The sequence below is a fragment of the Schistocerca nitens genome, unplaced genomic scaffold, assembly GCF_023898315.1.
Source record: "Schistocerca nitens isolate TAMUIC-IGC-003100 unplaced genomic scaffold, iqSchNite1.1 HiC_scaffold_376, whole genome shotgun sequence".
NCBI classification, from domain to species: Eukaryota; Metazoa; Arthropoda; class Insecta; order Orthoptera; family Acrididae; genus Schistocerca; species Schistocerca nitens.
This window is the reverse complement of record NW_026045910.1, coordinates 3,653,722-3,670,962: the sequence shown is the minus strand read 5'-3', so window position 1 is coordinate 3,670,962 and position 17,241 is coordinate 3,653,722. Positions and strand designations below refer to the sequence as shown.

The 17,241-nt window shown below is 48.9% G+C and overlaps 1 protein-coding gene across 1 annotated transcript in view; it reads left to right on the top strand.

Annotated features, from left to right (window-relative positions):
- LOC126229604 (uncharacterized) overlaps positions 1-17,241 on the top strand; it is a 154,981-nt gene that overhangs the window by 112,236 nt on the left and 25,504 nt on the right. The window contains exon 5 of the mRNA XM_049942345.1: positions 4,233-4,585. Within this exon, the coding sequence (XP_049798302.1) occupies positions 4,233-4,585 (353 nt within the window). The remainder of the gene's footprint in view (positions 1-4,232; positions 4,586-17,241) is intronic.

Here is a 17,241-nt window from a genome sequence, read left to right as displayed (position 1 = left end):
TGTCTATCTCGTAAAGATGTGACCTAACCCATGCTTTGAAGTCCAGAACTTGACTGGTTTTCTAGGTTTGAATTTTTAGCGTGATTTTAATGTTGATTTTGGAAACCAACATTTCTTACTTGGACCTCAATTTTCACATTCTAGATTTTTCAGATACATTCAAAAGATTATTTGAATGCATAGTACCCGTTCCTTCAAAAGAATAAGCACCATGCAGATCCCGCAGCCGTGAAACATTATATGTAAATTGAAGGGGGATCACTGCTATTAGCCGCAGTAGTGCATCAAGAGGAATCAGCGGCGACGAGCGAAAATGTGTAGCAGACCGGCATTCGAATCTGGGACCCCCTGCTTTCTAGGCAGGTGCGGTAACCACTGCGCCATCCAGGACACAGCGTTATTGGAACTGCACGGAATATCTCGGCATGCCTCAAGGCCGATCCACACTGCCATTGAGTGCCACGTATCCACTGTCCCTGTTCGCTACTTAAAGATGCCCACAGGAGATCGGGCGTATTTATGGATTCGCACTGGAGAAAGTTAATAGACACCACGCAGATCCCACAACTGTAAAACACTATATGTACACTACTGGCCATTAAAATTGCTACACCACGAAGATGACGTGCTACAGACGTGAAATTTAACCGACAGGAAAAAATACTCTGATATGCAAATGAGTAGCTTTTCAGAGCATTCACACAAGGTTGGCGCCGGTGGCGACACCTACAACGTGCTGACATGAGGAAAGTTTCCAACCGTTTTCTCATACACAAACAGCAGTTAACCGGCGTTGCCTGCTGAAACGTTGTTGTGATGCGTCGTGTGAGGAGGAGAAATGCGTACCATCACGTTTCCGACTTTGATAAAGGTCGGATTGTAGCCTATCGCGATTGCGGTTTATCGTATCGCGACATTGCTGCTCGAGTTGGTCGAGATCCAATGACTGTTAACAGAATGTGGAATCGGTGGGTTCAGGGGGGTAATACGGAACGCCGTGCTGGATCCCAGCGGCCCCGTATCACTAGCAGTCGAAATGACAGGCATCTTATCCACATGGCTGTAACGGATCGTGCAGCCACGTCTCGATCCCTGAGTCAACAGATGGGGACGTTTGCAAGACAACAACCATCTGCACGAACAGTTCGACGACGTTTGCAGCAGCATGGACTATCAGCTCGGAGACCATGGCTGCGGTTACCCTTGACGCTGCATCACAGATATGAGCGCCTGCGATGGTGCACTCAACGACGAACCTGGGTGCACGAATGGCAAAACGTCTCTTTTTCGGATGAATTCAGGTTCTGTTTACAGCATCATGATGGTAGCATCCGTGTTTGGCGATATCGCGGTGAACGCACATTGGAAGCGTGGATTCGTCATCGCCATACTGGCGTATCACCCGGGGTGATTGTATGGGGTGCCATTGGTTACACGTCTCGGTCACCTCTTGTTCGCATTGACGGCACTTTGAACAGTGGACGTTACATTTAAGATGTGTTACGACCCGTGGCTCTACCCTTCATTCGAACCCTGCGAAACCCTACATTTCAGCAGGATAACGGACGACCGCATGTTGCAGGTCCTGTACAGGTCTTTCTGGATACAGAAAATGTTTGACTGCGGCCCTGACCAGCACATTCTCCAGATTTCTCACCAATTGAAAACGTCTGGTCAATGGTGGCCGAGCAACTGGCTCGTCACAATACGCCAGTCACTACTGTTGATGAACTATGGGATCGTGTTGAAGCTGCGTGGGCAGCTGTACCTGTACACGCCATCCAAGCTCTGTTTGACTCAGTGTCCAGACGTATCAGAGGCCAGAGGTGGTTCTTCTGGGTACTGATTTCTCAGTATGCATGCACCCAAATTGCGTGAAAATGTAATCACACGTCAGTTCTAATATAGTATATTTGTCCAATGAATACCCGTTTATCATCTGCATTTCTTCTTGGTGTAGCAATTTTAATGGCCAGTAGTGTAAATTGAAGGGAATGACTGCTATCAGCTGCAGCGGACCGATTATTCCGTGACTGGACACTGCACGCCACACTGTCGCCCGTTGAAGGTGAAGAGAGTTCTCGATCGCGAAATGCGGAATTTGTCCCCCACATGCACCAATTTTGCTTATCGACGAACCCACCCAAATGAAAGTGGGCTTCGTCGGTAGACCATGCATGCATGCACATACTAATTCCCATCACGCCCCACGACCAACCGTGCAGTTTGAACGCCCTAACGGAAACCGTTCAGAAGTTATGGCGATTTTATTTAATATAGTTCAATAACTAAGCAGGGATGGCTAAAGGACAAATGTAAGGATATAGAGGCTTATTTCACGAGGGGTAAGATAGATAATGCCTACAGTAAAATTAAAGAGACCTTTGGAGAAAAGAGAACCACTTGCATCAATATCAAGAGCTCAGATGGAAACCCAGTTCTAAGCAAAGAAGGGAAGGCAGAAAGGTGGAAGGAGTATATAGAGGGTCTCTACAGGGGCGATGTTCTTGAGGACAATATCATGGAAATGGAAGAGGATGTAGATGAAGATGAAATGGGGGATATGATACTGCGTGAAGAGTTTGACAGAGCACTGAAAGGCCTAAGTCGAAACAAGGCCCCGGGAGTAGACAACGTTCCATTAGAACTACTGACAGCCTTGGGAGAGCCAGTCCTGACAAAACTGTACCATCTGGTGAGCAGAATGTATGAGACAGGCGAAATTCCCTCAGACTTCAAGAAGAATATAATAATTCCAATCGCAAAGAAAGCAGGTGTTGACAGATGTGAAAATTACCGAACTATCAGTTTAATAACTCACAGCTGCAAAATACTAACGCGAATTCTTTACAGACGAATGGAAAAACTGATAAAAGCCGACCTCAGGGAAGATCAGTTTGGATTCCGTAGAAATGTTGGAACACGTGAGGCAATACTGACCCTACGACTTATGTTAGAAGAAAGTTTAAGGAAAGGCAAACCTACGTTTTTAGCATTTGTGGACTTAGAGAAAGCTTTTGACAATGTTGATTGCAATACTCTCTTTCAAATTCTGAAGAAGGCAGGTGTAAAATACAGAGAGCGAAAGGCTATTTACAATTTGTACAGAAAGCAGTTATAAGAGTCGAGGGGTATGAAAGGGAAGCAGTGGTTGGGAATGGAGTGAGACAGGGTTGTAGCCTCTCCCCGATGTTATTCAATCTATATATGGAGCAAGCAGTGAAGGAAACAAAAGAAAAAATTCGGAGTAGTTATTAAAATCCATGGAGAAGAAATAAAAACTTTGAGGTTCCCCGATGACATAGTAGTTTTATCAGAAACAGCAAAGGACGAGGAAGAGCAGTTGAACGAAATGGACAGTGTCTTGAAAGGAGGGTATAAGATGAACATCAACAAAAGCAAAACGAGGATAATGGAATGTAGTCGAATTAAGTCGGGTGATGGTGAGGTAATTAGATTAGGAAATGAGACACTTAAAGTAGTAAAGGAGTTTTCCTATTTGGGGAGCAAAATAACTGATGACAGTCGAAGTAGAGAGGATATAAAATGTAGACTGGCAATGGCAAGGAAAGCGTTTCTGAAGAAGAGAAGTTTGTTAACATCGAGTATTGATTTAAGTGTCAGGAAGTCGTTTCTGAAAGTATTTGTATGGAGTGTAGCCATGTATGGAAGTGGAACGTATACGATAAATAGTTTAGACAAAAAGAGAATAGAAGCTTTCGAAATGTGGTGCTACAGAAGAATGCTGAAGATTAGATGGGTTGATCACGTAACTTATGAGGAGGTATTGAATAGAATTGGGGGGAAGAGGAGCTTGTGGCACAACTTGACCAGAAGAAGGGATCGGTTGGTGGGACATGTTCTGAGGAATCAAGGAATCGCCAATTTAGTATTGGAGGGCAGCGTGGAGGGTAAAAATCGTAGAGGGAGACCAAGAGATGAGTACACTAAGCAGATTCAGAAGGATGTAGGGTGCAGTAGGTACTGGGAGATGAAGAAGCTTGCACAGGATAGAGTAGCATGGAGAGCTGCATCAAACCAGTCTCAGGACTGAAGACCACAACAACAACAAGTTCAATAACTGTCACCATGGCAGTTTCTACAGAACTCTCCAAACGCGAGTCCTACTCTCACGTGGCAAATTTCGTTAAATCGAATCAAGTACCAACTCTCCTCAGGGTACAGTTTAGCCCTGCTCGTGCCCCGAGCCTGACGTGTGGTTGGGTGGCCAGGCCCTGGAGACGCTGAGCGGGCTGCGGCGGCTGCCGCTGGTGGGGAACCCCGTGTCGTGCTGCGAGGTGGGCGAGCTGCGCGCCTGGGTGGAGATGCGGCGCGTGTCGGTGATCCGCAGGGAGCTGTCGGTGGGGCCGCTGCCCACCTGCGCACAGCCCGAGGGCCTGCGCGGCCGCCCGTGGACCGCCGCCGCCGGACACGACGCGTGCGTTCAGCGGCTGGACGTGGCCGCCGTGGTGGGCTGCGTGCTGCTGGGGCTGCTGCTGCTCGGCCTGGCCGTCGCCGCCGCGCTGCTGCTGCTCAGGAGGCGCCGCAGGGCCGCGCGCCGACGGCGCACCCAGAGCGCGCTCAGGTGAGCCCACCTCTGTGTTGTGGCCTGTGGTCAGCAATGCGTGCTGCTCGAAAGTCGCTCTGACACTATATATGTGGGACAGGTTGAAAACTATTTCTGCGATCAGCCACAGCCAGAAAGCGGTGGAGGACATACTTACCGTAGTTTCCACTCTGCAAGTCCACATTCTTGTCCAACCCACTGACAGAAATATTTCTATTCTCTATTTCATCAGTGAACCGTGGATTTACTTTCAAAATCTTTTCTTAAAGAATTTGCTTTATTTACTAGCGATTCATCAAGAACAGTAACACATTTAATCACACTATGTGAGCGTGGTAGTAGTTGCCAGTGGGTAACTGATGAAAACAAAATTCATTCAACAAATGGAAATGTTATCCCTAAAAACGCTTTTCCTTTAAAAAAAAATTAAAAATTGTAATCAGAAAGCACCCTCTATAGCTTTTTTTTTTTTTTTTGGACGGTATGAGCTTTCGGCTGAGAACCTTGCCGCTCCCTTTTAACACGGCCGTAGTCACGACCGCTGACAACAACCTCTGAAAGACTACACTGGTGCAAATCTGCAACACACCAAATTACTTTAAAGTAAAAATTTTAACAACTCTCACAAACACGGAAACTACGCACCCCGTAGGAGGGATGGAAATGGTAAAAAAACACATTAAAAAAAATTTCTTGCCACCGAAAGTGCAACTTGTTTTTAGAAGAAAACGCTTACGGTGGAAGGATGGCAACTTTATATACTAAAATGACCATTTAAATAAAAACCCATGAAGTGCAGTCTTACATAAAATGTACAAACATGCTCTACATTACACATATACCGCCTCTCAAGATGGTAGGCAAGATAAAAAACATATTTCAGGAATTAGGCCTTTACACCTTGTAAGCTACCGCTTCTGTTTTGCTCTTTTCTGCTGATGGTTAAGCCTGAGAGCCGAACGTATAAGTGAAAAATTTTGCACAACGGATTTTATAACGCTAATTTGTCGCCCTGACACTTATACGCTCTCCAGAAGGGTAAGCATGTCCTTTGCTCTATATGTGACGTTAACCAGTCGTATGCAAATCTGATTAGTTTCTAACCATATCCTTAGCATACGCTAGAATGTTCAGATGTGCTGACCTACAAACACTGCCTCCACCAGGTGGTTGCAAACATGAAATACACAAATAAGGACATAATAAAATGACAAAGGAAACTACTAGCTATGAAATGATACACTCAGTAGTGTCAAATTCTTTACTCTTCTGCAATTCACTCTATTCAAGATTACACAGTACGAGCAACATTATAGTTCTGCCTATTCACATTTGGTAATCGCTCTGTCTGGCACTGTCCTGTGGTATATAATCGCGGTCATTAATTCAAGCTCGGAATACTGACATCAGCTATGGCAACTGCAATTATATTTAGAACTACACTCGCGAATAGCAACGTGAAGCTTCAGCATAGAACGAAAAAGACGCGTGATCAGCAATTTACTTTACTTCCCTAACCACCGTTGCGAACGCACGACCACTACATTGATCTGACGTTTATCGCTGCAAACGTTCTCGGCTCAGCGAGATAACATAAATTCTACCTCACCAAAAGCTTCCGTGGGCACCTCCACGGCTGCCGTGGAACACCAGACGATCCTCAGGCTCTCGCTACAAGTACTCTGTCCCAGTAACGAGGTCGCACACCTCGCCAGGACCAACCTCTCTCCTCGACGCTCCAGGAACAAATGTTTCTCAGTCGCTACTCTTTTTCGTAGCTCCTGTTCTTTTTTCTTCCCCCTTTCAATGTGTATGGCCAATCATGTTGCTGGAAGGCGTTCGTTTCCGAGCGCCGACCAATCTCATTTTTGCAACCGACCGAAGCTTCTAGAAGCTTCCAGACTGTTCCAGAAGCTTCCGCTCCGGCCGTTGGGAAAACCACCCACACGCCGCCACGCGTTTTGTGAGCGAGCCCCTGTGTCTTCTCCTTGTCCTCGGGCACGTGGCTCCCGCCAAGCTGCGGTCCACCCGCCTGGGGTTTCCAGAGTAGCTTACGGGCGCCGTTGTCTTCAGCTCTCAGACCTGCCTGCCACGCTTGTGTCTTTCCCGATCTCTTGCCAGCCTCCCGTCTCCGTCCGCTTCACTATCGCCCAACGTGCAGATATTCTGCTACAAATTAAGATCCCTAGCCGATGTCAGTATCGTTAATGGTTTCATGTCTCGATGTTTATACTTCCGGAGTGGTAGTTGTAGCCGGCCGCGGTGGTCTAGCGGTTCTAGGCGCGCAGTCCGGAACCGCGCGACTGCTACGGTCGCAGGTTCGAATCCTGCCTCGGGCATGGATATGTGTGATGTCCTTAGGTTAGTTAGGTTTAAGTAGTTCTAAGTTCTAGGGGACTGATGACCACAGATGTTAAGTCCCACAGTGCTCAGAACCATTTGAACCATTTTTTTGGTAGTTGTAATGTTGCTCAAAATGATGCCACCTTACAACCTTAAGCAATAAATTCGGTAACACCGAATCCGACAAACATGACAGAGGCAGCTATTAACGTATGGCAGATTGACAGGGGGATTACTGAACAACCCGAACCGCAGATTGCTCTAACCTGCCCCTACTCCCCAAGGGAAAAACGGACCACTCAATTCATAAATAACCACCTTCCCGCGGGTGGACAAACGGAGAAGAATGGTGGGACGACCCCAAAACAAAGCGGCTGGTGACCTCGTCAAGGAAACAAGTAGAATTTAACAAGTAAATGAAACAACATATCTCCAGTCACTTAACTTCTAATAAACTGCGATTTCTGGCGAAGACCTGCCGCAGCACCCCCAACCCTCCACCAAACCGTCCGCTGCCAGCCGCTTCAACGGACGAAGGAAGGCGCGCCGATCTCCCGTATCACGGCGTCGCAGCTCGCACCGGCCAGCCCGATGTCGTGGTTTGACTGCTGTTGGTCTCGTGTCGACCGCGAAGCCACTACCCTTTTCTATACGGCGCGGCCCACTGGGGACCTCACATGCGCCGACGCTCAAGACGGACAAGTCATCTTGTCTCTCAGTGTGCGACCGACCAATCAATCGATCCAACCGCCAATGACCGTTGCCCGAGCAACTCGAGCAGACTGGCAGCCTAACGCGCAGACTCAGATGCAGGAACTCAGCCCCGATCGGGCGACCACTAGCTGAGTTCTGTTACTGGCGGAGTGGCAAGACTCTCATTTGCCGGCCTTAAAGTTTGATCCAAACAACAGACATACTAGCACACCGACGACAGACAGACACTAACTGCCGCACAAATGCAAACGAGAGACAGACCAGCAACTGGTGACGCGAGACTGACCCAGCCTCACTCCGACTGACCAACTGCCCAGACTCGCCCTCTAGCGAGCTCATAGCGCCCCTTAAATGCACGTGAGCAGGCTACCTTTCCCCTTCCCACCAGTGGGAGACATCAAAGCTGCGATTGCCACAGCGGCGCAACCACCAGAAAGCGGCGGGCGACTGCTTCACACTACGCGCTGCGGCGCGCTCTTCAAAACAGCAAATTTTACCACGGCTCAATCAGCGGGATCAGGAACTATGATTATAAATGAAGATTTTGAGTTTTAATTGACAGATGTATTTGATCAACTTCCACACGCACAACGTAGTAAAATTCCTGAGGATAGTACTAATAATTAGATAGAAGGAAAAGTAGTATGTGGATATGGAATGAGGGTAAGGAATGAAAGAGGAAGCCGCCTGGTAGAATTTTGCACAGAGCATAGTTAATCATACCTAACACTTCCAGAATGAGATTTTCACTCTGCAGCGGAGTGTGCACTCGTACGAAACTTCCTGACAGATTAAAACTGGGACCTTTGCCTTTCGCTGGCAAAGGATGGTTGACCACTTGCCCGCGAAAGGCAAAGGTCTCGAGTTCGAGTCTCGGTCCGGCACACAGTTTTAATCTGTCAGGAAGTTTCATAGCTAACACTTGCTTTAAGAATCATGAAAGAAGGTTGTATACCTGGAAGAGGCCTGGAGACACTGGAAGGTTTCAGATAGATTATATTATGGTAAGACAGAGATTTGGGAACCAGGTTTTAAATTGCAAGACATTTCCAGGGGCAGATATGGACTCTGACCACTATTTATTGGTTACGAACTGTAGACTACAACTGAGGAAACTGCAAAAAGGTAGGAATTTAAGGAGATGGGACCAGGGTAAACTGAAAGATCCAGAGTTTGTAGAGTGTTTCAGAGAGACCATTAAGGAACGATTGACAAGAACAGGGGAAAGAAATACAGTAGAAGAAGAATGGGTAGCTTTGAGAGATGAAATAGTGAAGGCAGCAGAGGATCAAGTAGGTAAAAAGTCGAGGGCTAGTAGAAATCCTTGGGTAACAGAAGAGAGATGGAATTTAATTGAAGAAAGGAGAAAATATAAAAATGCAGCAAATGAAGCAGGCGAAAGGGAACCAAACGCCTAAAATCCGAGAGCGACAGGAAGTGCACAGTGACTAAGCATGTATGGCTAGAGGATAAATGTAAGGATTTAGAAGCATATATCACTACGGGTAAATTAGATACTGCTTACGGGAAAATTAAAGAGAGCTTTGGAGAAAGCAGAACCACTTATATGAATATCAAGAGCTCAGATCGAAAGGCAGTTCTAGGCAAAGAAGGGAAAGCAGAAAGGTGGAAGGAGTATATAGACGGTCTATACAAAGGCGATGTACTGGAGGCCAATATTCTGCAAATGGAAGAGGACGTAGATGAAGATGAAATGGTAGATATGATACTGCGTGACGAGTTTGACAGAGCGTTGATAGACCTGAGGCGAAACAAGGCCCCGGGAGTAGATAACATTCCATGAGAACTACTGATAGCCTTCGGAGAGCCACCCCTTACAAAACTCTACCGTCTGGTGAGCAATATGTTGGACACAGGCGATATACCTTCAGACTTCAAGAAGAATATAATAATTCCAATTCCAAAGAAAGCAGGTGTTGACAGGTGTGAAAATTCCCGAATAACAGTTTAATACGTCACGGCTGCAAAATACTAACGCGAATCGTTTACAGAAGAATGGAAAAACTGGTAGAAGCCGACCTTGTGGAAGATCAGTTTGGATTCCGTAGAAATGTTGGAACACGCGAGGCAGTACTGACCCTACGACTTATCTTAGAAGACAAATTAAGAAAAGGCAAACCTACGTTTCTAGCATTTGTAGACTTAGAGAAAGCTTTTGACAACGTTGACTGGAATACTCTCTTTCAAATTCTGAAGGTGGCAGGGGTAAAATACAGGGAGCGAAAGGCTATTTACAATTTGTACAGAAACCAGATGACAGTTATAAGATTCGAGGGGCGTGAAACTGCACAGTGGTTGGGAAGGGAGTGAGACAGGGTTGTAGCCTATTTCCAGTGTTATTCAATCTGTATATTGAGCAAGCAGGAAAGGAAGCAAAAGAAAAATTTGGAGTAGGAATTAAAATCCATGGATAAGAAATAAAAACTTTGAGGTTTCTCGATGACATTGTAATTCTGTCAGAGACAGGAAAGGACTGGGAAGAGCAGTTGAACGGAATGGACAGTGTCTTGAAAGGAGGATATAAGATGAATATCAACAAAAGCAAAACGAGGATAATGGAATGTAGTCAAATTAAATCAGCTGATGCTGAGGGAATTACAACAGAAAATGAGACACTTAAAGTACTAAATGAGTTTTGCTATTTAGGTGATGATGGTCGAAGTAGAGCGGATATAAAATGTAGACTGGCAATGGCAAGGAAGCGTTTCTGAAGAAGAGAAATTTATTAGCATCGAGTATAGACGTAAGTGTCAGCAAGTCTTTTCTAAAAGCATTTGTATCGAGTGTACCCATGTATGGATGTGAAACATGGACGATAAGTAGTTTAGACAAGGAGAGAATAGAAGCTTTGGGAATGTGGTGCTACAGAAGAATGCTGAATATTAGATGGGTAGATCACATAACTAATGAAGAGGTACTGAACAGAATAGGGAAGAAGAGGATTTTGTAGCACTACTTGACTAGAAGAAGGGATCGTTTGGTAGGACATGTTGTGAGGCATCAAGGGATCACCAATTTAGTACTGGAGGGCAGCGTGGAGGGTAAAAATCGCAGAGGGAAACCAAGAGATCAATACACTAAGCAGATTCAGAAGGATGTAGGTTGCAGTAGTTACTTGGAGATGAAGAAGCTTGCACAGGATAAAGTAGCATGGAGAGCTGCATCAAACCAGTCTCTGAACTGAAGACCACAACAACATCTTACCTAAATATTTTACTGGGTCCTAAATTTATATTTGTATTACAGATACTGCAGCTTTTCCTGTTATTACTACAGGTGTGTTAGTGCTACTACTATTTCCACTATGGGCATTACTGAGTTTTAGTATCTTATACTAAATGTTTCTTTTATTACTGTGTTACTTGAGATTAGTTCACTATTGCTATTTTTATTCATATGCTACTTCACATCTATACTTAAACTAATCTATACTACCTGCAGCGTTACAGTTGCCCCCCCCCCCCCCCCTCGAGCTACTCCCAGTGGGCATGGCCCTGGCACCGGGATGGCCCAATATGTGGGATCGCTGCAGTTCTATCCTAGTGGATTATTTTATCCTACATCTAACCTAATTCTTATTCCTACTGTCATATCTGGTGCGTCGATGTGGCCGAGCGGTTCTAGGCGCTTCAGTCTGGAACTACGCGACCGCTACAGTCGTAGGTTCGAGTCCTGCCTCGGGCATGGCTGTGTGTGATGTCCTTAGGTAGTTAGGTTAAGTAGTTCTAACAAGGGAACCTCCCCATCGCACCCCCCTCAGATTTAGTTATAAGTTGGCACAGTGGATAGCCTTGAAAAAGTGAACACAGATCAATCGAGAAAACAGGAAGAAGTTGTGAGGAACTATGAAAACATTAAGCAAAATATACAAACTGAATAGTCCATGAACAAAATATGCAACATCAAGGATAGTATGAGCTCAGGAGCGCCGTGGTCCCGAGGTTAGCGTGAGCAGCTGCGGAACGAGAGTTTACTGTTGTGCGCACTTATTTATCCTATGTTTAAGGTACTCATGGAGAGTATGTTCATATGTGAGATTCCGGCCAGTTCTTCCTCCAATCATGCGCTATCCTCCCATTTGTAATAACAGACTGGTTGTATAACTCGTCCAAATAAAATTTTTCATTTCTTCTTTCGAATACTTTTTGGACTAAATCTCACAGGGCCCCACAGTCAGTGGGGAGATTCATCGTCTTGAGCTGTATCCTATCCACAGTGTCCATCACCGAGAAGGTGACGTCCCTGCCATACTCATAGCCGATACGCACCACATGCCTTATAGCTGTAGTGAGGACAGTCAGCTCCTCCAGGCGCGCTGATTGCACAGCGTTCTAGGATTGGGTATACCTTAAAAGGGTCCACACCCAAACCTCTCTGGAAACATGGGTCTATTGGCAAATTTGTACTACTCACAACGTTAACCTGCACTTGCTCTTTAGTGACTATACCATTGAGCCTTGTCATTGGAAGACTCCCTACCACAGGATGCCCTTTTGGTCGTTCATGATCTTCAGGCGACCTTAGTCCCAGCTTGAAGGAGAGGGCGCATCTTTCTGACCACAAGGGTCTGTTTGAATACATACATCCTTCATTACCACTCTTTGAATTTGTGTTCAGGTAAGCTTTTGCATAAATTCCCTAAATCTGCTGGCTACCAATGCATCCCTCAGCCCTTTGCGCGGGGACTTTCGTTTAGGCTTCAGCCGGCCAGAGTGGCCAAGCGGTTCTAGGCGCTATAGTCTGGAACCGAGCGACCGCTATGGTCGCAGGTTCGAATCCTGCCCCGGGTATGGATGTGTGTGATGTCCTTAGTTAGGTTTAAGTAGTTCTAAGTTCTAGGGGAGTGATGACCTCAGAAGTTAAGTCCCATAGTGCTCAGAGCCATTTTTAGGCTTCCTGTGTTTGGGTGTAGCCTCGGCCATAATCAGTTCTGGCAATGAGCCTCTGCTCTAGCATCCTGTAGGTAGGGCAGTTTCTTCTGGCTGTGTTACAGGTTTTCTTCCCTCTTCGCATGCAGAGGATGCATATCCCAGTTCTGCCGTAGTTTTTCCTTACATGGTCTTCAGCTCCACTTCTGGAGGAATCCGGTTTCCGTTCGCAGTGCTTGTGAATATGGTCTAAGTCGCCACAATTGTGGCATCGGAGAACTACTAAGTCCAAAAGTCTGGCCCTCACACTGATGGCATGAAAGCCCATGTATATCTTGCCCATAGTGGTTAGCCTGCGCCACATTTTCCCAGAGACCTCGACAAAGTGATATACGACATCCCGTTCCTGGGATCCACTTTTAAAACGCAGCTTAAACTCGTTTTTAAATGTTCCCAGATTCATGTCCTCAAAATTTTGTTGACTGATTGTCTCGTAAGTGCCATTTTCTTTTAGTGTGACAGGTACATCACAAAGAATTACCAAAGGGTTCCGCTTCTTGGGCAGTTCACATTTTATTGCTCTGTTTAATTTTGAGTGATTTAAGATTTTATTCCGATCATGCTCCATGGCGACATCCTCTATAACTACATTTTTGTCACCTTTACTTTATTTATTTTAGTTTTGTCTTTCGCGGGGTTTACGGTGGTTGTAAAAATCTCCTGCACCTTTTTAATGTCTTGACCCGATAGGGGTCTTCGCAGTAGCGATGGCCCAGGCGGCGAGTTCATTTTTGATTGCCAGGACTGCTACCTGCCTAATTTTCCCATTCTTAACACTAGAGTCTAGTATTTGATTAATTCTAGTATGTCTATCAATAACAGTTTCTTCAGTCTCCCACGCCCTCTTCTGAGGTAGGAACAGTGAGCATTGAAGACCTCGTAAACGGACTCGTGTCACTCGCCTCTTGATCAGCCATTGCGAAGTGCAGACGAGTGAAAATTGCATTTGCACGCGGTTCTGGTATCATTACGGGCGGCACACTAACAGTTACTTTAAGCGATCCAGGACGGTGTACAGTCCTCGCGAGTTCACTTCCTATTTGTACCGAAAACATGAGTTTAGTCGCAGTCTCGCTGTGACGTCATCCGAGGCAGCGCGTACTCCGGCTTTTGACTGACGCGGACCGTACGGTAGCTGGGTGCGAAGCGAAGTGAAGTCTGGCTACGCTACGCTAATTCACGGAGCTTCATGCTCCGGTGAGTTTTAGGATGAGCGGATCACGCTTTTCCTACTTCTTCCTTGGGGTGTTGAGTGTTGTCTTCTCGTCTGAATCTTCCTCACGGTTCCGTTGCTGCTAGTGGGTCTTCTTGCTAATGTTGCGGCGTTCCTTTACATCAGCAACAGGTCTGGCCACCTTGTGGTCGGCGCCAGTGCACTTGGTTGCCCAAGTTGCGGACGAGGTCGTTCTCCGACGTCAGCATAAAAACGATGCGCCGCTTGCCGGAATCGGTGTGTAAGCAGCGGGACTCTGTGGAAGCGCTATTCTGTGGTGTTCTCCGGTGCTGAAATCTTGTGGCAGGTGAAGCGCTAGCCTAAGCGCCTTGTTCTGGACCGTCTGCAGCTTTGCGATTGACGAGTAGGCCGAGTTGTCCCACACCACAGCAGCGTGCTCTAACACTGGCCTGATTAGTGTCAGGTACAGAGTAATGCCGCAATGTGGGGGCAGGGTCGTCGCTGGGTTGAGTAAGGGGTACAACAAGCGCAATCTGCCACACGCTTTACCCCTTACTTCCCTGATGTGCGCCTTCCACGCCAGGCGCCGGTCCAGAGTGACGCCTAGGTAGTGTCCGGTGTTCGACCACGGGACGGGGCCTCCCGTGATGCTGAGTGGCTGCAGGTCGGCAGGAATCTTCTTTCTGGTGAAGATCACCGCCTGACTTTTGGCTGCGTTGAACTTGAGCCGCCATTTGGTGGCCCAAGCTCCGAGGTCGTCGCAAGCCGATTGCAGGCGGTGACGCATCAGCCCGGCGTTGATGCTTCTGCCGTAGAGCGCCGTATCGTCCGCGTAGAGCGCAACGTGCACGCCCTGCCTCTTCGGAACGTCGGCGGTGTACAGTGAGTAGAGCGAGGGGCCGATGACGGACCCTTGCGCTACTCCAGCTGCTATGGAACGCGCTGTCAACGTCCCGTCGTCGACGCGCACGTGGAAAGTGCGTCCAGTCAAGTAGGATTTGAGCAGGCGGGCGTGCGGCACAGGTAGTCCTTCTGTAAGTAGTTTATACACAAGGCCGTCGTGCCATACGCTGTCGAAGGCTCTGGAAACGTCCAGAAGTACCGCCCCAAAATACTCGCGACGTTCCAGCGCCCCCATCGCCTGCTCTACCAGTCGAAGTAGCTGCTGTTGTGTGGAGTGGCCCCTCCTGAAGCCGAACTTTTCGTCAGGGAGCAGGCCTTCCTCCCCGACGTGTCGCCACAGCCTCTTAACATACAGCCTCTCGAAAACCTTCGAGACTGCGGGCAACAGGCTGATGGGCCAGTGGTTTTGCGGCAGCCGCAGGTCTTTTCCGGCCTTGGGGACCGCTACAACTTCCGCATGTTTCCACGCAGATGGGAAGCTGCAGGTCCCGAGCACAGAGTTGAAGAACTTCGTAAGTTGCCGCACGGCTCTCGGCGGCAGCATCTTCAGCAGCTCGCTGCTGATGTCGTCGCACCCTCCTGCCTTCCTTGTCTGCAGGCGAGCGAGCTGTTACGCGACCTCATCCTCCGTCATTTCCGCGATGATGTCGTCCACCTCCCTGTGCGCCAGGTACGCAGGAAGGCGCTGTTCTACCAAACGGACGTGTTCTTCGTCCACGACGTCCTCCACCGGCGTGAAATTGGCGGCGAATGCGTCGGCTAACGCGCCGGCTTTCGCGTCGGGTTCGGTGATGATGTCACCTCCGACCTGGAGCGGCGGGGGAGGCGCTGGCGTTGTTACAGGAAACTTTTGGTCACCCTTCAGGTTGATCCGTCCTCTATCCTGAGAATGGCAATTCTGCCGGCCCAGTCGCGGTTGCGGTGGTTTGTAATCGGGTGCTTAATTTCGCGACGCATGCGATTGATGGTGGCCTTCGTTCTCGGCTGTCGCGTGATCTGCCACTCTCGGATCAGACGGTTCTTCTCCCGGATGGCCTGGAGGATGTCTGGTGGGTGCTGCTTCGAGTGTTCCCGTGGACGTCTTCGTTCACGCGGCGTGGCTGCTGATGCCTCTTCGTGCGTCAGACGCGTGAATGTGGCAAGGGCCGCATCGGCCCCCTCGGCCTCTGGGTCAGGCATGGCAGCGACTGTCTTTTCTAGGTGGTCCCGGAAGTGGTTCAAAAAGGTTCAAATGGCTCTCAGCACTATAGGACTTAACATCTTAGGTCATCAGTCCCCCTAGATCTGATAACAAACGTAACTAACCTAAGGACATCACACACATCCATGCCCGAGGCAGGATTCGAATCTGCGACCGTAGCGATCGCGCGGTTCCAGACTGAAGCGCCTAGAACCGCTCGGCCACACCGGCCGGCCCGGAAATGGTCCCAGTCGACGTTGCAGTACTGCTTGCGGCCGTCCGGTACTACGACTCCGTCAGTGGCGAGATCGAAGATCACAGGGAGGTGATCGGACGATAACGCCACGCGTGTGGTCGCGATGGCGTCGTGTGTGGCACCGTTGATAATAGCGACGTCCAAGACGTCGGCGCGGCCGCGTTTGGGATATCGTGTGGTGTTGCTGGGCCGCTCGCAGTAGCTTCCTCCCGCTGCTGGTCGTCACCCGGGAGTTCCATTCCGGGTGTTTGGCGTTGAAGTCGCCGCCTTTGAACAAGTTGCCGCGCATCGACAGCAGCGAGTGGAAGTCTCGCTGTTGCAGCAGCCGTCTTGGTTGTCGATACGCGGCGACAAACTTCACCTGACCCGCTGAAGTGTTGACCACAACACTAGTGGCCTCGACTGTGGTCAGTTCAGGCAGCTGGAACGGATGGTGGGCTAGCGATGTCTTCACATACACCGCCGTTGCGCCGCCCGCCGTCTCTCGGTCGGTGCGATAGCACCGGAAGTTCGGCGCCCACACCTGCACTCCTGGTTTCAGCCAGGTTTCGGTGACGAGGCAGACGCCCACGGCCTCGTCACGCAGAAACTGCCGAAACTCGCCGGCTCGGTCACGAATGCTGTTCACATTCCAAATGCAGGCGGTGAGCCCCTGTACTGGCGTATTAGCCACGATGTGGGGCAGGGGCTGCACGTGTGGCGGTGGCCTGGTTGGCCGCAGTCAGGGCAGATACTATCATCTGCGGAAGCTGCAGTATGAGATGCTCGAACTCTCGCAGCATTACACGCAGTTCTGCAGCTTCACTGGGCGCAGCTGGCGTCTCTGTCGTCTCCGTCGGCGGAGGCTGGGCTCGCTCGGCGGGCGTCGAAGCGGTGGGGGCGTTGTTTGGCCGTCATCCGCGTCTGCTGCGCCGATTTGCAGCCCTGGCTAGCGTGGTTTCTGCTGCTGGCGCTGCGCTAGCCGGCGCTGGCTGCTCTCTCCGCCGTCCGCGCCCCTGGACGTCCGACCGGGGGTGGGGGGCGTCTCTCCGGGCCGATCTCGTCGTCGGTGCCGCGGATGTAGCGGCAGCCGCCGCCAAACTTGTGCCCGCTTGCACAGGCCTGGAGGGCGCAAGTCGTCCCCTGGTTGCTGCTGTCTTGAAGGCCTGGCAGCCT